At 41.9% G+C, this 24521-nt stretch overlaps 1 protein-coding gene across 1 annotated transcript; it reads right to left on the reverse strand.

The window, feature by feature from the left end:
- Positions 1 to 11021: 11021 nt before the first annotated feature.
- Positions 11022 to 23258, reverse strand: LOC115277380. Its single transcript, XM_029921548.1, has 9 exons — positions 23175 to 23258; positions 21545 to 21778; positions 20835 to 21110; positions 17537 to 17767; positions 16479 to 16632; positions 14597 to 14706; positions 13660 to 13773; positions 12261 to 12407; positions 11022 to 11361 (listed from the first exon to the last, which is right to left on the reverse strand). Exons 1-9 carry the CDS (start codon positions 23256 to 23258, stop codon positions 11227 to 11229), a joined length of 1485 nt encoding a protein of 494 aa, XP_029777408.1. The 3' UTR covers positions 11022 to 11226.
- Between the last annotated feature and the right edge of the window lie 1263 nt (positions 23259 to 24521).

The following is a 24521-nucleotide window of genomic DNA, read 5'->3' on the forward strand; positions in this document are numbered from 1 at the left end:
AAATTTTAAAAAACACAAACACAAAAAAACATAAACTCCAACAGTAATATATAATTCTTTGCCTATGGGACTAGCAGAGAATTTTTATGATGATAACGGAGGTGTTTTCAAGGGTTTGGAGTCCAGAATTAGCACACTGGTGGTGAGAACGTGAACTGCCCGAGTCTTTCTGGATGGTAGGCGTGGCGACAGCTGGAGAAATTTGAATGAGTAGCCGCCCCACCCCCATCCCAGCTGTTCTCCCCGCGCCTCCCCACGGGCCCATCTACTGACGCGGCAGCAACATTTGCTCAAACGCAGCTCTTACCTGTCCAGCGACCCTGTCCGGCGCTCTCTGTCGCTCAGCTGTCAGTCTGCGGCCCACATCGTGGTGTGTTCCTTTTCCACCACGTCCAGCCCCTCCAGGGGGTGAAGCCTGGGCTGATGTGGCTGGGCCCGACGCCGTGTCGCTGACGTCCCCCAGACACCAAGCCGACGCCAGCGCCCCCGGAGGAACAGGTGCAGCTCTGGGCCCACAGCGCGCAGACAGGAGCAGTTCTCGCGGCAGGGAGCCACGCTTTATGCTCGAGGGTGTCCGCCGGCCCAGGGGTGTTCCCGGACTCTGAGGAAGGCAGCCAGAGAGCTCTGAGGTCTCCCGCTGCATGTTCGTGTCCGGGCACTAACTGCAAGCAGCATGCGGTTTAAACGCCTCCGCCGGAGCTAAAGTAGCCAGGACGTTGTGCACCAGGTCTCGCGAGAGTTCTGAAACTTGCCCCAGCTTCTTCCCACCTAGAGATATTCCTGGGCATATCCGTATGCAATAGTGGGTGGAGGGTGGCAAGTGTTTTCCCGTGATAGCGAGGAGGATTATTGAGAAAGTGACATTTGGGCAAGCTGTGAAGTTAGAAATCTGGCTGGAGAGACCCAAGCAGAGGGAACCCCCAGTCAAATGCCCTAATTCAGAAGCAAAGCCAACGGAGTTTGAGGCTCAACCCAGAGGCTGGTGTGGCTGCAGCGGAGTGACCAGGAGTGAGGGGAGCGATGCGTGGAGGGGGTGACCATGGAAGAGAAGGGGCATGGAGGGGAAGGGGGCGTGGCTGATAGGGTGTGGGGTGGATCTGGGGTGTGGCACGTTGAGCCCTGTGCTGTAGGAGGCCGAACTTTCCCCCTGTGAGTGAACTGGAGAGCCCCCGGAGGGTCTGAGGATAGAATGACATGATCTTACTTATTAAAGGATCACTCTGACTTTGCTAAGAATAGACTGAAATGGGGTGCAAAGGCAGAAAGAAAGCCAAGTTAAGATGGTCCTGAAGCAAGACAGGAGGAAAATGATGTGGCTCCGGCAAGGTGGTAGCAATGGAGGTAGTGAGAACTGGTCAGATCCGGGATTTGCTGACAGAGTGGATGGAGGGTGTGAGACAGAGAGGAGGCAAGGATGACCCTGAGGGTCTTGGCCTGAGTAATCACAAGGTTGGGGTTGCCATTCACCAAGATGAAAAGCATTCAGGTGGAATCGATTTAGGAGAGACCATCAGAAATTCACTTTGGGTCTGGTTGAGTCTGTGATGTTTATTAGACAAGTAAGTGGAAATGTCAAGTGGACAGTTGCATGTTAGAGTCTTAAACTTGGGCAGGGAGGGTCTAAAGGAGCGATGAGGTTAGTCAGCTGGAACAGTGAAAGCGAGGATCTCCAGCAACGTCACAAATCAACAAGAAGCAGTCGTCCAGGAAACAGCGGGCATAGATTAGACAGGCTTATCATCTCATCATGGTCTTCTCTGTGGGTGGGAGCTGTGGACTAAAGCCTAAAGTCAAGTAACAGTCTTCACCACAGTATCCCCATGCGTGGCCATACATTGCCATAGCCGAACGTTGCCACTGAATTTCTTCCTGAAACAGCCTGCTTGACACTCCAAAGCTGAGTTCCAAAAATGAAGAGAATCAAAAGAAGGTATCAAGCACATCCTTGCCAAGGTTAAAATCTCTCCGTAAAACCGAAGCTTTCCAAAGTTAGGTTGCCCTGGAATGCCCTCCTCCTCAAGTGAGAGCTGGGCTTCTGGTTCCCAGAAATCGTCTGTTCCTAGAGCAATTTTATCCCCACCACTCTCATGCACTTCCGATATGGAAAGTCAGCTCTTCAGGCCTCAATGTCCTTATCTGGGAAGGAAAGGGATTGGACTAGGTCATGGGGTTTCAAACCCTTTTCTAGTTCATTTCAAGCAGGGCAGTATGAAGCCAGACCCCCATTTTGGCTTGCTCCTCTCCAACTCCCAACTTTTTGGAGGCTGCTTAGGAGACTGCAGGAGCACAGCTTGGACTGCCTGCCGTATCTGTACGGTCCCTTCTCAGCTCTGAAGGTCTCTCTTCAGCCTTCCTGAATAGCGGAATAGGGTGAGGTCAAGCCATTGTGAGGATCTCAAAGGCAATGAGCATAGCAGCACATAAGGGGCCTTGGGTGGATGAAGTGGGGTCACCGCAAGAAGGAATTCTTCTCTAAAACACAGTAACAAGCCATATGGCGTTCCACATGGTTATGGTGTGCTATGGCAGGTGACAGAGTAATCTGGCCTGTGACATTTAAGGAATAAGGTTCTTCTCTCCCTTAAACAAAAGTGCATTGGGGAAAGGCTTCAGAGAGTAAATCAAGTTCATATTAATTTCCTACTGTGGATGCATGACCCAGCCCTGCATGTACGCCATCACTCAGATCAAGCTGCCCTTACCAGCATCTGTCCCAAAATAATTAAAATTTCCCACCAATATTCCACCTCTTAAGCCTTCAAAAGATGGGTCTTCTAATCCACTTGACCTTTATGTGTTTGGGGAACTTTTAGTGCCTGCATATACAGAATTTTCCACATTTCATGTTGCAAGTCCAAATGGTTTTCATGCCCCAAGAAGAGGAGAATGGAGGGGCCCCCGCTGAAGGAGCTGCTGCCTCTGGAGTGGTTTTTCCAACCAGTCAGCCGGTGTCACTGAATGTAAGAGCCTCGTCAAAAGGATCCACCAGTCCCGCACCATATGACACCACCCTGCCTCCCCTTCCTGCAGTCACTGCAGAGTTACAGGAGGGTCTGTATCTCCCTTAGTGTTTAACATCATAGCCAACATTACTCTTTCTCCCACTTCCTCCTAAATTCCTCCCAGTGCGGCAAACGCTGAGAGTAGTATGTAAAGAAGGAGCAGAAAAGAAGTGCAAAATCATCTTGTAAATAACCTTGTTTCATAACCACCTGAGCTGTAACCTCAAAATCAGAGTTGACTTCATTCTAAGCAACGTTCCCTGCTTTTGAAGCCAGAAGAATAAGTTGCAAGAGTGGTGACACATCCTATTGATTTTCTTGGTACTGCATTCGCATTTGAAGTTGACAACTTCAGACAGCCATTGACTTTATCTCTGTACAGCACTTGAGGATGAATGAATTTGAATAGTAGTTAGTAAAAAGATGACCTACAGAATGACAGAGCTACTATTATTAGTTTTATGCTGCAAAGGGACCTGGGAAAATTCTGTGTAAAATCAATTGCCGAAACTTGAATGGATCAAAACCTTTGTGTTACTTCATCTAAACTATGTGCTTCTGCACTTTAAATCTCTCTCAAAAAAATGTTAGTTCTCACATATTTTATAAAGCATTATTCCATTTCTCATGGACAAGCTCACCAGAAGAGGGGGAAAAATCATGAACAAATTACCAACCAAACCATCCCTTTATCAAAGCTGATAATCTGTTCCCTTACCATGTCCCTCTGCTGCCCCCCCCCCAATTAGAGAGGAAAGTGAGTCCTGTTTGGAGACCCGTTGCCATGGAATCTAATCCGGCTGGTGCGATGGGCATCTAACTCTGTCCTGCTAACTGAGGGACTGGGCCGGAATGGTGTGGAGACAGGAGGAGATACCACAGGGGCAGAGTGCACCGACCCTGACCTCCTCTCTTCTTAGCTCTCAGTTCTTCCTGTTATGGAAACCCAAGTTCGGCTGCTCTTCACTAGAAAGCCAGTAGAAACAAGCGTTGGTTAGAAAGGAAATGTTGCTTTATTCAGGAAGCTGGCAACTGGGAAGATGGCAGACTAATGTCTGAAGACCATCTCCAAAGTCCCAGACCAAGCAGGAGTTTGTTTTTTCAGGGGGAAGCACAGGAAGTGGTGAAGGTCAACGTGCAGGGTAAGCATTCTCGATGTGATCTCGGAGCACACTTGCTGATATCAGGCATGGCTACTTTCTAGCATGGTCAAGTTTGATCTTCTGGGAACACCTGGTTCCTTGCTTCCCCAGGGTCAGTGAAATATGAAATCTCAAAAAGGCTACAAGTAGTGGAACTATAAGCTAAGAGGCACAGGTTAATGACTTAGAGACATTCAGCCCTTAAGTTGCTTGGAACACACTTCCATCCTGATAACTACGTAGAGCTGAAAAAGCAGGGACAGCCTAGCCTCACCCACCCAAGGCCACCATGAGGGCCACTCTGTGTATGTGCCGTGGCTGTTGACACTGCATCAAGGAGGTGACACATAAAAGCCACGGGTTAATCTGAGGAGAAACGAAAGGAAAAATTAAGAAGCATAAAAATTAAGAGGCCACAATACAAATGAGTTTCACAAAATATAAAGTTGAGCAAAAAAAGTCAGGTATAAAAAAGCACATATAGTTCGATTCCATTTATATAAAGGTCAAAAATATGCACAAATAACTTTATCATATCAGGGTGCAGTGACCGAAGCAGACCTCTCTAGAACACTTGATTGAGCTGCTGTTGGATGGGCATGTCCACTTTGCAGAAATCCATCAAGCTGTAAACTTAGGATGTGTACCGTTTTCTCCATGGATGCTATATTTAAGGAAGCTAAAAGTTAAAAACCTAAGGGGTGGTAGCTAAAAATATAGGCTGAACTAGACCATGGCTGGTTAGAAAAGTATACCATCAAAAAGCAAATACTTTATGGAGAACATTCAGGGCATCTCATCAGAAAAAAGACCTCTGCTCCAGCCCTTGATCAAGTCAGGAAATTAAAAAAAATTTTTTTGAATGTTCACTTATTTTTGAAAGAGAGAAGAGGAGAGGGGCAGGGAAAGGGAGAGAGATGATCTGAAATCAGCTCTGTGTTGACAGCAGTGAGCCCAAAATGGGGCTCAAACTCAGGAACCATGAGATTATGTCCTGAGCCAAAGCTGGACACTTAACTGACTAAGCAAAGCACATGCCCCAAGTCAGAAAATTTTAAAACAAACACTAGACTCATACTTTTCCCTTTTATTTTGTTTGTTCCTGCTTCTCCCTGTCCTGTAGCTGCCTGTATGTTAAGAATGTTTTCCCTCACCCAGGCCAGGTGGGAGCTCTATACTATAAACCTGTAAACCCATCTCCAATTACTTATTTTAAAAGAGAGAAGAACAACTCATCCTGGCTAACAGGAATTTTTCTTCTCCACTTTTACTATCTATAACTCCTTATGGTAGGGACAAATCGTCTCAAGGATAATATCATCTGCACAGTGCTAATACTCAGCAATACTAGTAGCCGTTCTATTTTTCATTTAACTTATTCCTTATGGTACTAACACCTACAGGACTCTGCATCCTTAATACCAAAACAAAAACAAATTTAAAACTCTGCCTGTTAGCTGCTCAGTTTCCCGAAAGGAGGGACAAAGACAAAATAAAACAATGGTGCTTTCTAAATGTTTTTCTGGGTGATAATTTAAATTGTTTAAATCTTGTCATTGTCCTGACATCCAAAGTGGACTTTTGGATGTGCGCTAATGCCCTGTCGGACATTGTGTGAGTCCAGGGCCCCCTTACGGCCGCCAGTCTGGTACAATGCCCCATTCAGCCTGCACACCACAGCTCGCTGCCTTTCAGTTGAAGCTACTCCACCCTCTGAACCAAGGAAAAGTCTAAATACATCAGGCTAAAATAATAATGATAGATTTAGTGCCAGCAGGATGATGCTGGGTATTAATGAACCAAGACAAGAGATATGAAAGACACCTGTTGAGGCCATTTGGGGATTCTTGTTAATATAAAAAAAAAAAGCAGAGGAAAACAGTCTTATCTGGATTTTTAAACTTCAAAGACTAGAATGAAGGCTCAGGCCCACACACCCCAAAAAAACCATGGGTAAACAAATTTTACAGAGTCTTGAAAAATCTCAGAACAAATGACTAAGGTTAAGACCCTGGAATGGGAATCACCAAGGGGCTGTATGTTGCCTTCTCTGGAAATAAGAGAACTAAGATAGATTCACCTCTATAACTTTTTTCATATCCGTTATGGACTTCTAAACATAATCTGAATGAAGAAACATTCTTTGAATACTCATGAGAAGGGCTGACCTCATCCAGGGAAGGGCTGGGAAGGGAAGCACATAACTGAATAAGAAACACTTAAATTACTAATTTTCCATATCTTGCATATCTTACCACAGTGCTAAGCACATAGTAAAGGCATTTTTTTTAAATAAACAAGAATCTCATAAAAATGAGCATTGAGTAATATTTTATTATTCCACCTATAGGAGGTACCTAGAATAGGCAAATTCATATAGACAAATAATAGAGGTTACCAAAGCTGGAGGAAGAGAGGAATGAGAAGTATTTTTTTAATGTTTAATATTTATTTAAGAGAAAGAGAACAGGAGAGGTGCAGAGAGAGAGGAGACAGAATCTCAAGCAGGTTCCACACTGTCAGCACAGAGCCCGACACGGGGCTCAAGTTCACCAACCGCAAGATCATGACCTGAGCTGAAGTTGGACATGTAACTGACTGAGCCACCCAGGGGCCCCAAGTTAGTGTTTAATGGGGACAGTTTCTGTTTGGGATGATGACAAAGTTCTGGAGATGGTAATAATGGCTGCATAACAATGTGAATGTACTTAATGCCATTGAACTTTACACTTAAAAATGGTTAAATGGTGAATTTTACCTTTTGTATATTCTATCACAATTAAAAAATTTTGTAATAAAAATTTAAAATAAAACACAAGCAGTGAGCATTTGGCTAGAGAAGGGTAGTGACCTGTGATCTCAGGAGGCTCTGACCACCTCCTTGGTAGAAGCAGCTGGAAGCTGGGCACCTGGCGTGTGGGAGGCCCACAGAGGAGACGTTCTGGCACCGGGGGCTGCCTGTATGTGGATGATAGAAGCCGCCTCCCCCACTTGAACATGGTGCATTTTCTACTATAGATTCTGCTTCGTGTGGAGGAATCTTTCAGACATTTGAGGATAGTAAACAAGAAAAATAAAAAATATTTTAAAAACACTACACAGGATGAAGGGGAGGGGCGCTCAAAAGTTCTGGACTTTGTTGCAATCTGGGTGAAGTGACTTAGTTTCCATCTCTGCAGATTAAAAGTAGTGAGACCGAATGACACATGGCCTCTACCAGCTCTATGACTTTTTTTCCCCACATAGTTCCAACAAAAATATAATGAAGAACAAATACAATGAAGAATACAGGTGCCCAACTCCTCAACCATCACTGTTCTTTTATGAACTTTCAAGTGTCTTCCTCTTCTTTTCAAAGGAACAGTGATCCAAAATGAACATACCAGCTTCATAAAATGATCATGTAGCACAAAATCACTGTGGCTTTCATTTTGGGGGCTTTCTTTCTTTTTTCTTTTTTTAATATGTATTTATTTTTGAGAGAAAGACAGAGACAGAGAGCAAGCAGGGGACGGGCAGAGAGGGAGATGCAGAATCTGAACAGACTCCAGGCTCTGAGCTGTCAGCACAGAGCCCAATGCAGGGTTTGAACTCATGGACCGTGAGATCATGACCTGAACCAAAGTCAGATACTTAACTCACTGAGCCACCCAGGTGCCTACTTTTTTTTTTTATTTCAGTATAGTTACCTAGGGTTATATTAGTGTCGAGTGTAAAATATAGGGATTCAACAACTCCATCACCCAGCGCTCAACACAAGTGCCCTCCTTCATCTCATCACCTATTACTTTTTTGCATCATACACAAAAGTAAATTCAAAATAGATTAAAGACCTAAATATGAGACCTGAAACCATAAGAATCCTAGAAGAGAGCACAGGCAGTAATGTCTCCGACATCAGTCATAGCAGCATTTTCCCTCTGGAGGCAAGGGAAAGAAAAGCAAAAACAAACTATCGGGACTACATCAAAATAAAAAGCTTGTGCACAGCAAAGGAAACTGTCGACAGAACTAAAAGGCAACCTACTGAATGGGAGAAGATATTTGCAAATGACCTATTTGCTAAAGGGTTCATATCCAAATTACGTAAAGATCTTTTTTAGTTTTTTACTTTTTTTTTCGGTTTAGTTATTTGTTTTGAGAGAGAGAGAGAGTGCACATGTGCACATGCAAGCAGAGGAGGGGTAGAGGGAAAGGAGAGATGGAATCCCAAGCAGGTGCTGTGCTGTCAGTGCAGAGCTGGTAAATTACACCAGGCGTGAGATCAAGACCTGAGCCAAAATCAAGAGTCAGATGCTTAACCAACTGAGCCACTCAGGTGCCCCTGTTATAGTTTTTTAAAGCAATGATATTATACTGCTAGATCATTTTCAACCATTGAGAAAATAGAGTCATTGGGAATCAAGTTGTATAGTAACATTAAACCATTTTCCTTTTCCTTAATCAGTTGGGCGATAAAAAGAAGCCTGATTGCTTTTCAGTAGGGAAGGGGTGAGCGTATGAACCAAGAAACTTTTTATAACCACCTTTCTCTATTTACAAGTAATAAGGAACATTTGGGGTTGTTTACCTAACCTGTAGTTCCTCTATTCAAATTCATTCTATTCAGTTATTCAACGTGCTGTTAAAAAAAAAAGTTCTTTTGAAAGAATTTTTAAAACAGCTAAGAACTACTCATACCATTTCAATGAATCCACTGTGTCTGTATAATAGACCATATATATATATATATAGTTATGGTTATAGTTATGGTAATATATGTATGCTTATATATATATATAGTTAAGGTGGGTTTCATTTTAAAGGAAGTTTTCAAATGTCTGGGCTTTGTCTGAATGATGCCAAATAATCAGTCTGATCTACCAGTTCACTTTTTAATCTATTGATCTGGTAATTAATAAAGGTGATATGCCAAAAAGCCTAAAAGCACTTGAGCATAAATGGATTAAGGTATCCTAGAGAATAAAATGGTATGAAAACTAGAAATCAGCACCCCAAGGAGGGATGATGGGCTGCAATTAGAGCAACAAAGTAGAAGTTGAGAACACTTCCCCCCCATAAAATAACATACCAACAATATTCCAACTGAATTGTCTTCATTAGATTGTTTTTATTTTTAAGATTTTTTTTAAATACATAGTGGATTAGATTCCTAAGTCATATTTCAAGGATGCATATAGGGAACCCAATAATGCGTCAAGACATAAAACCGTAAGAACAAATTTCATTCAAAATTACAATGACAAAATAATACACAAAGATGCATAAAATCTTTATTAAACAAAACCTAATACAATACTTCCTGATATAAGAAAATGGATTATGAACTGGTTTATAGTATATAAAAAAAGTTCCTAAGGTAAAACTAAATTTGTAGGTAAAAATCTCTCTACACACATTGCCGGTTACCTTTTATGACTATTTCCCCTCTATCTGGACACCCTTCTTCCATCCACCTGTGGCCTAGTGCTGTTCTCTGACTCTTCTCAACCATGTTCTTCCACCTGGATGGTAACCCATTCCCTATAAAGTCTCTTCAAGTCAACATCATCATCACAAACCTCCCATTATTACCAAGCTTTGATCTTGGCTTCCTCTCCCAGTAAACAGCAATAAGGTAATACACAGTAGTTCTAAGTGATAACAGGCATTTTGTTATCTGACTACGTACATTATCAAGATGGCTACTTCCTCCTGCTAAAAGTGAGCCATTTCTGATTCTCACTGAATTCTGTACTAAACTAGCGATCCAGACAGACAGAAAGAGAATTAGAAATAGAGACAGAGAGAGAAAGGAACGTACAGATTCTTTTTAGTCTGGGAACAAACATCTTAAAACATCCAAAAATCCCGTTAGGTATCAAGGGAATATTTGAAAGGGAGTGGTGACCAAAAGTATTAAAAATCAGCTATATTGACTTGAGAATTTTATGTAGAGTAGCCCAGAACTAATGGAGGTCCCCAAGCACAATGCAGGGGGTACCAGATACCTGTTAAAATAAATTGTAAACAAAACACGGCACAGATTACATCTGACCAAATTCTACTTAGAACAATGACCCCTAACTTGGAGACCACCGGCTTCCAAGTGACAACAAGTAGTTCTTTTTTTTTTAATGTCTTTAATTTATTTTTGAGAGGCAGACAGTGCAAACAGGGGAGGGTCAGAGAGAGAGAGAAGGAGACACAGAATCTGAAGCAGGCGTCAGGCTCCAAGCTAGCTGTCAGCACAGAGCCCGCCGCGGGGCTCAAACCCATGAACCGCGAGATCATGACCTGAGGTGAGGCCAGACGCTTAACAGACTGAGCCACCCAGGCTCCCCGACAAGTCGTTCTTGAATACACACACATAGCCAGCATTGCTGATGGACTAAATAAACCACATGCTTCTCATATATAGGGATGACTACTCCTCAGGTGTAAATAGTTGATGATGTGATTAATGAAATCCAACACACTCAAAGAAGGTATTGAACTCATTATTACTTTATCACCAAATATTTTCTCAGCTAATATGCAATAAGTATACAACCAAATGAGTGAGCCCTTGAAAATTTTGCCATTATAAAAAGTATTTTCAAATCAGCAAAAGAGTTAAGCATCACCAGTGTAGGGTTCTATACTTAACTCTCCAGTCAGGGTGTGAGGTTACCTGGGTTCTATCACCTCAATATATACACACGTAGGCTGCCTTCCTTTCACGGTGATGAATGACAAAGTATATGTAGTGTAGAAAGATTTACTGATAAGCATAATAAGAATGGATTTTCATTTAGAGTAATAAAGTTTACGTAACAAAAGGAAAATAAATAAATACATATACACATACAAAAATCCATATAAAAATATATTAATTTAATTTAGGATCTTCTCCATAGATCTGCTAATCTGCACAGAGTATTCTAAAATGCTTCCTTAGCATACAGGGGCTATCATCACTAAACTAAATGAGCCCACAGGGCTGTTTCACACCTGTTTTCCCACTTCTACTCTGTGAAGAGCTCTAGGCTCATTAGCAAAGTAGTCCTTTAAAAACAATAACAAAGAAGGAAGGAAGAAGAGATATGAACTCATCAGCAAATCTAAGGCAGGTTGATTGCCTGGTCCTCCTTGAAAGTGGAGATCTTCTTAAACTCACTTTGCTTCTTGAAAAAAAGTTGGGCCAGGATGTGGTCTGCTGTGGCCTGGAGATAATCGTCCATATCAAGGGTTTGCAACTGGCAGCGGAAACACACACAGGACATATCAGCACTAAGTATTCCTACAGTACTAAGAATCAGTACTAAGATTCCTACAAACATCTCAGAGCCACTGAGGTGCTCGCAAGACAGCAGGATACTTGGCTTTGTAACTTTCCCAACTTGGAATTCCTGGGAATGGTCACCTGTATGCCTGTCCTCCCTTGGCATGGGGAGCTCACCTTTTCCATTCTGAGAATGAGGAAAGTTTGACTGATGGGCAGAGGTGCTGAGGCATCCCCTTTGGAAGGGATGTCTAGCCCGCTGAAAGGTAGTTCCGTTTGATGAGGGAAGACCTTGTCTTCCAGTGAGCAAGGACTAGCAACAAACGGGCTTCTCAGAGTTCCGGGCCCAGCAGCACATGACAGAGGCTGCCTAGTAAGTGGTCCTCATGCCTCACAGCCAGACACAGGCCTCTCACCACCGGAATGATCCTCTCTGCCCTTCTGGCCTGGCTGTCCAGTCGGCTGGGTCTGAGGACCTGTTCTTGTTCCCTCTATCACTCTCTGTCCTTTCTTTCACTACCTCTCTTCCTCAGTCAGCCTCCCTAGATTTGTCCCTCTGTGTTTGTCTCACTGTGTGTTTGTCTCTCTGTGTATCTATGTGTGTTTTTTTCTAAGTTGGTTTAGAAGGTGGGAATTAGGAGAAAAATTCCAGAATCCTAGAATGACTAGAAATACTAGATCCCTTTATAACCAAATGAGATTATTTGATTCTCTTCTTCACAACAGATTCTGCCAGTCCATTCATTCATTCATTCATTCATTCATTCAGCTCACATTTGCTGAAGGTCCCCTGTGGTCCAGATACTTCGTTAAGCAGGATATTCTTCACATCGATGGCATTCAGCAGTCTCTCTTAAACTGGCTTCTACTCACCTGGTCTCCAGTGCTGAAGGCGAGAATGAGAAGCAAATCTTCATCACATGTGCTCTTAATGTAATGCTGAGTTCCCATGGGGAAAAATACCACATCTCCAATATGAATATTAAACTCCACGATACCCTGAGTATTAATAATGCCAACCTAAAGAGTAGGGGGAAAAATGGTGTTGAAGTTAAGCAAGTAAAATCAAATATTCATTAAGGAGAAGTATTAATAATGAAGAACAGATGAATAAAACCACTTAGTGAGGGTAAACAGCAGAAAATGGAGGCCATCTCTCACATAAAATCTTCTGTTTCTGAGACATAGTCCCATAAAAGTCAAAAGATACTCTGTTATGGTAAATATTCCTCAAGATGCATTAGTGAGTTCAAAACTGTGGGACATCATACAAAATGAGCACCGGCCACTATGTTCTAGTTAAGGGTGTTAAGTTACATTCCCTAATTAGGCAGAGGATTTACATTTCAGGGTTTTACACACCCTCCCCATGCCCTCTTTTTTACTTGGTTGGGAAAACTCAGCCTTCTGGGAGAGCAGAAGCCTAACAGTCTTCATTAAAAGAATTAGACACTAAAGAAGTACACAAATGCACACCCATGAACATACAAGCATGCCAAGAATAAAATCTGATGCTTGAAATATAATTTGTGAGAGATTGCAATGCCCTTTTCCAGTTTATTAAAGCCTTCACCTCTAAAAACATAAAAAAGAACTTTCACTATGGATGAAATAATAAGTGCATTTCAGTCTGGTTTGGGTCCTTCTGTCAGGACTGAGACAGAAGTCCATCTGACGTGTGTAAGCCGGTGTAGAAGCCCTGTGAAAGTCCAGAAGAACTACCATCAAGTCTCTACCATAACATGCTACTCAGTGTGGCTTTTCTTATGGTAACATGTAGTTGATCATCCAAGCCAAGACTCTCTGAAGAGTCACCAGTTTCACCAAGACAAGTGTCCATCAGAAGGATCCTGCATAAACAAGGTTACACGGCCACCCTAGTGACACACCACAGCCCTCCCCAGCCATCCGCACTCACATTACACTGAGAGGCAAACAGCCCTTTCACACTCCCCGAAGGGCAGCACATTAAACCTTGCATCACCTAAAAATGCAAAGCTCTGAGGATGTAAAATGTTCCAGATCCTTCACCATAAGTAACAACCTCTTTATTACCACTGAATGTTCTTAGCCTCTTCTCACGCCAATATCAAGGTTGGAAGCTAGTTAGCAGGACCTGCATGGTATCTTCTGTGGAAAGTGTGCCCTGAAAGCTGTTAGCAATGAGTCTTTCAATGTTACAAACAACTGAACCAAAACAAAGGAAAACGTCATGTTTGCTTCCTTCTGAACCAGAAAGGAGAGTTCAAAAAACTGTTCACAGTGAAATTACCTTTGCACATCCACTTATTACGTATCCCATTTCATTTGCATTAAAATGAAAATGTGGCTGTCGTAATCCATTGTTATAAATCCTGAGTGTACTCAAAGTGAGGGCATTTTGATGCTTGAAAAAAGAAAATAAAAGTTAATCTAGTTTTTCACCAAACATCCTACTTGGCAATGTAACTACTCACATAATCATAACTAATCTTTACGCAGCCCTCACTAAGAACATAGAATTTTTTATGGCCCTTACATTGATTGTCACTTCTTCCTTATAACCATCTCACAAGGTTGGCAGTATTATCCCCCACCTTTTTTGCAGGGCACAAAAGTGCAGTGTAGATTAGTTGCATAGTTTACTTGGGGTCAGCAGTGGAGGGACTGGGATTAGAACCAGGGAACTTGTTAGTCATCATGCAAGCCAACCAGTTGAGCATTAGAAAACGAATGAAAGAGAAATCTCGAAGCATCCAATCCTTTGAGTAATGTCACCATCCATAATGACAGAAGTTCAGCTCCCAAATCCACATTGAGGCCTCAAGTAATAATTTCCATTAATCAAATGAATCAATATTTGACTAGATGTTTCCTTTTCCTTTTTTTCCAAAAGAAGGCTGAATCCAATCCAAATCTCATATGCCATCCATTTTAATGATCATCAAAAAATTTTTTCTCTCAGGGGCCCTGGGTAGTTCTGTAGGTTAAGTGTCCGACTCTTCATTTGGGATCAAGTCATAATCCCAGTGTTCATGGGATCAAGCCTTGTGTGTCAGGTTCTATACTTAGAGCACAGGGCCTGCTTGACGTTCTCTCTCTCTCTCTCTCTCTCTCTCTCTCTCTCTCTGTCCTTCCCCTGGCTTGCATGCTCTCTCCCTCTGTCTTCTGTCTCTGTCTCTCTCAAAAATAAATAAATAAACATTTTAAAAAATTTTTTTCTTAATTACCTGATTCAGGAATTCACTAAAAATTTGCTCATGGCTGCTTAGTTCACTTCCATTTTTCCAGTATTGTGCCAGTTGTATTACTCCTCCTGGAAATCGATATTCTTTTGAACCTGAGGTAGATGAAGTTGAAAAAACAAAGATAAAATACTTCAGCCTGGTGCTACAAAAGGAGAGCCAAATGGAGTCCCACTAAGGTACATGAGCTCTTCTACAGTCACAGGAAGCATGTGGTAGAAATTGCTACCACCAGACCCCATGTGCCCCTAAGATATTGATCTGATACATAAATACATAATTTATCAGATACTATCCTACCTTCCAAGCTCTCCTGAAATTTTGAACACTGTTCAACTCAGGGGACCTTACTAGAGTACTTGTCAGTCATCCTACATATCAATTTCTACCTCACCTTCAATCAGTCCACTAGGTCCCATCAGTCCTTTAAATTCTCCTGCTTCACAACAATTTTCTCCCTCTCAAAACTGTCACAGGTCAGGCCACCATCTTCATCAAGAGCCCCCTGACTCATCTCCCTGCCTCTTATGTGGCCCCTTCTAATCCATTCTCCACAATTCAGCTAGATTGACCATCACTTCAAAAAACTAACACTAACTCAAAAAGATATCTGTACCCCCACATTCGCCACAGCTTTATTTATGATAGCCAAGATATGTAAACAACCTAAGTGTCCATCAATAGATGAATGGATAAAAGAAGATGTGGTACGTATATACAATGGAATACTATTTAGCTGTAAAAAAAAGAATGAGACCTTGCCATTTGGGACAACACAGATGAACCCTGAAGGCATTATGTTAAGGGAAATAAGTCAGACAGAGAAAGAAAAATATCATATGATCTCATTTATATGTGGAATCTAAAAACAAAAAAAAAACAAACTCATCGATAAAGAGAACAGATCAGTGTTTGCCAGAGGGGGGAAGAAAGGTGCCTGCAAAATGGGTGAAATGAATCAAAAGGTACAAACTTTTAGTTATAAAATAAATAAGTCATGGAGATGTTATATACAGTATGGCAACTATAATTTATAACACTGTGTTGTCTATTTGAAAGTTGCTAAGATCTTAAAAGTTCTCATTACAAGTAAAAAAAATTCTGTGACTATGTATGGCGACAGCTGTTAACTAGATTTACTGTGGTGATCATTTCACAATAACACTGGATCGTGTTGAACACCTGAAACTAATAAAATGTTTTATTTATGTCAATTAACTTCAATTAAATAAATAAACAAAATAATTTTTAAAATTAAATACAAGAGTTGCCTGGGTGACTCAGTCAGTTGAGGATCTGAGACTTGATCTCAGCTCAGGTCATGATCTCACAGTTCATGAGATCGAGCCCCATGTCAAGTTCTGTACTGACAGTGCAGAACCTGCTTGGGATTCTCTCTCCCCCTCTCACTGCCTTTCTCCTGTTCATTCTCTCTGTCTCTGTCTCTCTCTCTCTAACTAAAAAACTTTAAAAATAAAATAAAAATAAAAAATAAATACAAAACCTAATTGTGTCACTCTCCTATTAAAACCCCTAATTCCTCCTCTTTTCCACCAAGATTAAGTATTGATTCGTTAGCATGGTTTCTACAACCCGCATTCTTAGGCCCCTTCTCTCTCATCAGCCTCTTCTCCTGAGACACCTCCAGCCCCAACAATACACCCCTCACACTTTGAAATCTTGTACGACATTCTCTTTTGCTTCTAATCCTTTTCTCTCATTTCCTACTCTGTAGAGAAATGTGTTTTTTCAAACTCCCCTTGACTGTGACTCACTGTAAAGTAAAAGCATGCTGTATCCAATACACTTATATAATCACATATATAAACAGCTAACTAAAAAGGCTTCATAGAATAACATACTATACCTTTAAGGTCATAAAAATATCTCCACACCAGACTGTCTGGAGACTGTACGTAACTAGGATTTGTAACCAGTTCTGCCAAGTTGGGAGGGAGGTTGACACCCTGATCCTCTTTTTGCTTATGGAATGTTCTAATGAAATTAATTCCACCTTCAGGCTGTAACACATAAAAAATCATATATGATATTGGTGAAACATTCTACAAATTTTAGTAAAAGAAGGATGGGTAAGGTTGTATCGGCACAAGTGTGGTTTTAGTGGCCCAGTCAAAGGAGCTGACGCAAATTAGCCTAAGACTTGTGATATTTATGAAAATCTTCCGAGTTTTCAAAGTACTTTGACTTTTAGTGTGTTGCTGTTTTATAATTATTATAACCCCTACAAAAATATACTCTGGTGCTCAGACTTACCAATACTCTCCTTATAACTCATTTTCTCCACTTCTCCCTATAACATCAGATCAGGATCTGCTGCAAGATAAACCTCAAACCCTCACTAGAGAGACTTCTAAATTTACCGCAGAACTCCTTCCAGTTGCCACTCACAGGCCATCCCCAATTCTTCTGATCACCCATTTGTCTTGTCAGCATCCACATCTGGCCCTCTCCCTCCACACCCAGCAGTCTGTGCAGTCTCCATGATCACGCAACTATTTAGAGAGTTAAAGTAGCTTCCCTTCAGGAAAACTATGGGCTTCTCTGCATTAGGTTAGGAAAACACAATTACATCATCTGTAGCCAACTCTTCCCTAGAGGAGCTTCCTGGCTTTTCAGAGATGTAAATTATAGTAATTTTTATTAACTCTATCAAAACTATTCGGCCAGTTCATTATAGTTCCCTATAGAAGTCCTTCATAAAGGAAAGTAAAAGGTAACTCAATTTCAACAAGTTTTATGTCTTTAGTAGTGTTCTACTTGTGTGAACTTGTGTTCACAAGTTATGTTCTTGAGTCTATTTCCCAACTCCTACCCTACTGACTACCCTCCCCCTAGAAACACAAACACTCATGCTTTCTTTGTGCCGATGTAAGGCAGGGATTTGTTCTCAGCAGTGGCACAGACCTTAAGTGACCTGGAAACAATGTCCTCAGGCAGAGAAAAAAATACATCATCAACATCCAGGGTCTGAAGTTCATCGTGTGTGGAAAAGAAGAGCAAGAAAAAGCAGTCTTCACTCCCCACATTCTTTATCCAGTGCAGAGTATTCTTAGGGAAGAAGATCACTTGGCCAGCTGTAACGTTGTACGTGGTGACTACACCACCAGCATCAACCACCCCAATCCACGCTGTCCCCTGAAACAGAAACAGAAAACACACGCAACATCACTTCAGAGGACTGTTTCTCAAACTTTGTTCATTATCTCTCATATAAGGTACCATGAGAGTCTGCATTTACTAATTGATTATCACCCTATGAAATGTTAACACCACAGATGCAGTAAATCTGTAAAGTGTACATACTTACTGCTTATGTAGGGTACACATATCTGTGCTTTGTACAGAAAAAAAAAGTATGCTATTTTTACCTTCCAAGGACCATTTTTTACCTCCTTGGGGGTAATATCACCCCTACTGAGAATTCAGAGTTCTAAGTTCATGCTTCAGAATTTGAAAAGACTTGCAAGCACATGTATGTGTGCACACTGACATGCATGCTTGTGTACATTATGCCTATGGATGCAAATGAATCTTTTAGATAAAAAGTCTACAAACAGTTTTAACAATAATGCTAATGGGAATAATGCAGTGCCTTAACTGTGTGTCCAGATATTCTTCTAAGCACTTTATCTGACTTAATCATCCCTATGAAGCAAGTACCATGATTATCCTCATTTTATAGATGAGAAACTGAATCTGGACAGAATGCACAATTTTCCCAGGCTACTCAGCTAGTCAGTGGCAAAGCTGGGATTAGGACCTAAGCAGTCCAGCTCCAAAGTCTACACTTTTTTAAAATGTGGTAAGAACACTTAACATGTGACCTACCCTCTTAAGTTTTTATGTGTTCAATATAGTACTGTTACTGACAGGCACAATGTTGTAAAGAAGATTCCTAAAACTTAATTATCCAGCCAAAATATGTAGAAGAAGAGATTTGAATGATGGTTGCCAGAGGCTGGGGGTGGGGGCAGAAGTCTACACTCTTAACCCATACAACACAGTACTTTGATTCTGATTATATAAAATCCTTTCTCTCATTCTCTAATCATTTCCCGAGCATTATGCTGCCAAAAAAGTAAAGAAAGTAACATTATTTCCTCCAGAGTTTTACTAGAAACTCATGGTTGTTAGGGAAGCATCCACGAGTAGTCTTTATTGTATCTACACAGACATGTACAACATGTTCCAGATGGGTATTAAAGATGCAGGAGGAAGGTGAATCTCCAAAGAGCTCTCTCCAAGTCCACAGGTGGAGAATGGCAGAAGTGTGTGTCTATTCATAGCAGGGAACCAACTACTCCAGAAGCAGAGCAGGACAGCTCAGTGGCCAATGGGACACGCACGCGGGGCCACACACGTTGGCCACCCTGCTGCAAGGCTCCTCTCAGGGCCGCTCCCTCCACAGCTTTTGTGAAAACACTCAGAAACAAAGACATCTTCCATGGGTGACTACACACAAGAGGTACTTCCTTCTCATCCTACTGATCGGTTCCTTACCATGTGAGTGATCAACTCTACCATTTTCCTGGGACCTAAACAATATTCTGGCCCACATATATTACCTATGTGGCTGAATTCTTTTTATATTTTTGTAATTAAGATATAAGTGACTTATATTTATTAGTTTCAAGTGTACAACATAAAGACACGATACTTGTATATATTGTGAAACAATCACCACCAGGCTAGTTTTAACATTCATCACCTTCATTAGACTTCTGTCTTACAATGGGAACTTTTAAGATCTACTCTCTTAGCAACTTCTAAATTTACAATACAGTATTATTACCTACCATCACCATGCTGTATATTATATCCCGCGATTTATTAATTTTATAACTGGAAGTTTGTACCTTCTGACCACCTTCTAGCCCACAGTTAGACGCTCAGATTATAAGCTTTCTCTGGACTTCCAGAGCAGCAGCCCCAGACAGAGCTGGAGTCCGGGCTGTTATCCACTGGAACATGCTCCACATTAACCTCCCGAGCTCTGGGTTTGTTTGTAAGGGTCCTCGTGCACTTATCTGCCTCTCCTTCCTCCTCCTAATATGCTGGCACTCAGCCAGAGCCATGGGAAGTAACCATGGGGAAACTGTCCTTCTTTACATATTTTGTATGTGTGGAAAAAAGACAAGTCAGAAAACATGGATTTTGTCCCAGTCCAGCCAATAACTACAGTCCATCTTTAGAAAACTCAATCTTTCTGAGCCTCTGTTCTCTCATAAGAAGTAAGAAGTGTTTGGTCTCAGGGGCACCTGGGTGGCTCAGTCGGTTAAGCGTCCGACTTCATATGAGGTCATGATCTTGCGGTTTGTGAGTTCAAGCCCTGTGTCAGGGTCTGTGCTGAGAGCTTGGAGCCTGGAGCCTGCTTCAGATTCTGTGTCTCCCTGTCTGTCTGCCCCTCTGCCACTCACACTCCGTCTCTCTCTCTCAAAAAAAAAAGTAAACATTAAAAAAAATTTTTTTAAGAAGCGTTTGGTCTCAGATGCAACTCTAATCTCTCTTCCTATTGTAAATTCTGCAACTGAATGAATTATCAAGTATAAAAAAGGAGTTTTATTAACAACAACAGCAATATGTCACATAAAACTGTCTGATCTATTAACAAGATCACTAGGATAAGACCAAACTCTGACAGCGACATGAGCACTTAGTCCCCATGGCTTCCCCAGTATTTGGAATACAAAATGCAACAATAAATACTTTTCAGAATTAGTGAATTATTTGAAATTCAAGCGAGAACACACATTTCACCTCCAGCTCTATTTCACTTGACTTCCAGACAATTCTAAAGAGTCCGAACCACCAAAGGACATCCAATTGGCCTGATCGTAGAGACTCCAGGCTGAAAATCAGCAATCTTCTTTTCTCCTCAGAGGAAAGCTGCCGTCTCTTTGATCGTTAGATCAGAGCTACCAGTTTTAGCCTTGGCTCAAAGGACAGAACAGTGATCCTATTTTAACAACAGCAAATGAAAAATGATTTGATACTGAAGAAAGAAGTTCAAAGTGATGCCAAGAATCATTACAACAAACAGGTTAATACTTCGAGGCACTGCTAACTAATCTGACTGAACACAGAGCCAAAGCCTGGATGCTGTCTGTCACTGAATTAAGAAGGTTCTGCAACAACTAGAACAATAGCTTGAGGACACACAGCTGAGACACTTGAGCAGAGCACGCGGGCCAACTGGTCATACCTGTGCAAGATAGCCATGTTCGTTAGCATTGAAATGCCAGTGAGGGGCTCGGAGGCCATTGCCTTTTATTCTCAGGGTCCCCAGAGTCATCTGTGATCTCTGACTGTTCAAGCTACTGCCGAAAGCCTCTTCTTCAACGCTGAGATAGTCTCTGACATCGTTCCTATACCGGGCCCACTGGATTGCACCACCGGGGAATTCAAACACCTGAAAAGTCATAAGCAAGCAACCGTCAACATGGAGGCCGTCTCCTGAGGAACACGAGGCCTCTGTTGTCTACACAGTAAGAGGAAGGCAAAACAGAAGAGGCAGTGGCGGCGAGGCGAATAGTGGAGCCCCAGAAGGGAAGAGGAAGAATAGGTCTGCGAGACTCAGGGAATGACAGAGGTGGTACCTACAGGGCTGTCAGGCTAGTCCCTGTGAGACATGGAAAGAACACCTGTCCTGACAAGAGAACGGAGAGCTTTGCATATGTCCATCTGCAGCTCTCTCCTCCCCCCCGACATGGAGCTATCTGCTACAGAAATCTCTGCCTGGAGCCACCAACCCGATTCTTCCTCTTCTTGACGCTCACCTCCCTGCATCTAGATGGCCCATAGCTGGTTCCTTCCGTGAGGAGGGCACAAAGCTTAGTAAACAGGCAATGAGAACTTTGTTTTGAAATCACCCTTAGAATACATGATTCTTTTTCCTAAATGTGTGATTCATACCTTGGATTTAGGTAAACGGTTAAGAAACTGGAATTTTGGATCCACAGCCTTCTGCACTATAGGAGTCGTTGCTTGCAGAGGCCGGGCTTCAAGTCCTAAATGAACTTCTGAACGTGGCTGAGAGTTCTGAATATAAACCAAGGAAAGTGTCAGCACTCCTACCGCTGTGGTGATGGCACAGGCCAAGAGACACACCAGGAAAATGCTCATCAATGACCACTGCCTCTTCTTTTCCTGAGAGAAATTATGAAGCCATTATGCTCTACTCTTAATGCATTAAAAATACCGCCTCCTTTCTCAAGTTGGTTTGTTTTTCTTTTATTTAAAAAAATGCATCTTTTGGATAAATATACTCATTAAAATAATACATGTTATTAATAAATACAAACACATACACACACATCCCATATATCTTGCTGACATCCAAATAAGCAAGGAAACAGCTAAACATATAAAAAGCTGAGGCACAGAATAAATTCCTAGAAAATTAAGTAGCTGGTTAAGTTTGTGTATCAAATATATTCCAGGGGCGCCTGGGTGGCTCAGTCAGTTAAGCCTCCAACTTCAGCTCAGGTCATGACCTCACAGCTCGTGAATTCGAGCCTCGTGTCAGGCTCTGTCTGACATCAGGAGCCTGGAGCCTGCTTCAGATTCTGTGTCTGCCTCTCGGCCCCTGCCCTGCTCATGCTCATGCTCTGTCTGTCTGTGTGTCTGTCTCTCTCAAACTAATAAACATTTAAGAAATTAACAATGTATTCCAGCATAGCAAAGTAGCCCCTATTTGCCAGTTTATTCACCTGAAACTTAAAGAGGCTCTAAAGGCTATTTTCTAAGCACTTTTTAGTTCCAGAATGCACATATGCATTTACATGTACAAGTAATAAGCATGAGAAAAGTAACATATCAGTAAACAACTGGCCTGACAGGTCTCCGCCTCTTTGTCCCTCCCTCCTTCACTTAAATGGCCTCATTGAACCCCCTCCTTCCATGTATTACATGAGTTACTAACCCATCACCAAGTCTGAGCACAGTATTTCCATGCATTTCCATGTTACTATTTCCTGGTTTCACTTTACAAATATATGCTAAAGACAACAGTATTATTTCTGTGAGTTACAATCCACGTTACTGAAAGGTGCAAGGAGAATACACTCCCTGTCCTTTGGACCAATTTGCCCTCACTCCTCTGACCACTACAGTGGCATTCGTCACGACTGATGTCACGGTCTCAGTTCACTGTTCTCTGAATTCCTTCCTCTCTGAGCAGGCATATCTCTGATGACTAGCCACTTGAACACAGATGTCAACATTCTTAAATGATACATTTTACATAGCATAATCATGTCCAAACATAGCCAGGTCAACACTGCATCGGGGTATTGTGCTGAACCATAAACAGCTCTTTAATACCTTGAGCAACAATTCATGGAGAGCTAGACCGTTACAGAGCTAATGCAGATGTGAGCTATGAGCTTATGAGAGAGAAAGCAAATCAAGAAATGCTCAGAGCAGGAGATGCAACCTTTCCAAAGAGGGCACGTAAGGAGAGCTGGTCTAAGGACGGATTCTTTCCTGAGCTCCTCAAAACAGTCTGGGGGAGTGGACCTCAGGGCATCAAGCTCTGCCTTACCATTCTGAAGACGGTGCTCCTCTTCCCCGCAGACAAAGTATTCTGCATTGCATCTTCATGCACTTCAAATGCTGAGTTGTCCATTCACAAAAAGAAGCAACCAATTCACTGAAAAAGAAAGGAGGTAAATGTAGCTCTAGCAAATAGGGAGCTCCCTGAGAGGAGAAGAATGGCAATTCTTAAGTAAGGGAGCACTTATATAGAGCTGAAAGTTAAGGAAACAAAATAAGGAAGCTGTCTCTTTACTATAATCTTGGTTTAAAAAACTCCCTAGAGAGAATTAGAGACCAATAAAACACTTTCATTGGTCCTCAACAATTTGCTCACTGATGACGCATACACAGATAATAAAACATTTATTTCCTTCTCTGTGGACCAGGCACTCTCCTGAGTGCTTCATACATACACTCTGTGATTTAATTCTTACAGCAATTCTATCCGGTACCATGTGTCTTCCCATTTTGTGGATGAGGAAACCGAGGCATGGAGAGGTACAGTAACTGCCCAAAATCACACAGTGAATTTTAGTGTCAGAACAAAGCACCCTTGATCAGAAGATTTTTAATGGCACTGGGTTTTTGCAGTTTCATAATGGGTGCTTAGCCTAGTACAATCTGTTTCACCTCAATCAGTCCTGCCTCTAAATAGTGGGATTTTTCCACATGGTTTATCAAAGAATTTTGTTACCTGAGAGTTAAATCTTCATCTAAAATTCATTTGCATCATGCAGCCTGATTAATGTAAAAAACCATTCCTAAAATCCACAAAGTCGTCCACCCTTCTTTCCTATCTTCCTATCTGTATTCCTTCAATACACACGATGAAGGCCTACCATATTCCAGGCTGTCACTTCTGTACAATGGCACGAGGCCTTTGAAAAGCTTGTGATCCAGCAGGAGAAATGGAAAGCAAACCAGTACCAAAGACTGCGCTGTGTTATGACAGAAGTACGGACAGACTCTGTGAGCATAGAGAAGATAGGATTGTGTCTGAGGTGGGGCTTCTCGGGAGTCATAATGCTGAGCTGAGCCTCGGAGCTCCAACACGGCTTCATCACCAGGTAGGCACAGTTAATTACATTCTTTTCCATATTTCCGGCTTGTCTATAAGCAGCTCTGGAACATTCCGTATGGTAGAAATGTAAACCACCCCCTCTGGGCTAGGCAGCTTAGGATCCAAGCAGGATGTCACTATGCTCAAGGGATAAAGAGTTGACACCATGGCCTTCCTATCATAGCTCATCAAATATAAGCAGCAGCTATGAGTCATAGTCATACTAATTTTAGCCTTTTCCAGCAAGACATGGAACTTAAATGCCAGGCACTGATTTTGGAGTCAAAAATTATT

This window comes from Suricata suricatta, chromosome 14 (assembly GCF_006229205.1).
Source record: "Suricata suricatta isolate VVHF042 chromosome 14, meerkat_22Aug2017_6uvM2_HiC, whole genome shotgun sequence".
NCBI lineage: Eukaryota > Metazoa > Chordata > Mammalia > Carnivora > Herpestidae > Suricata > Suricata suricatta.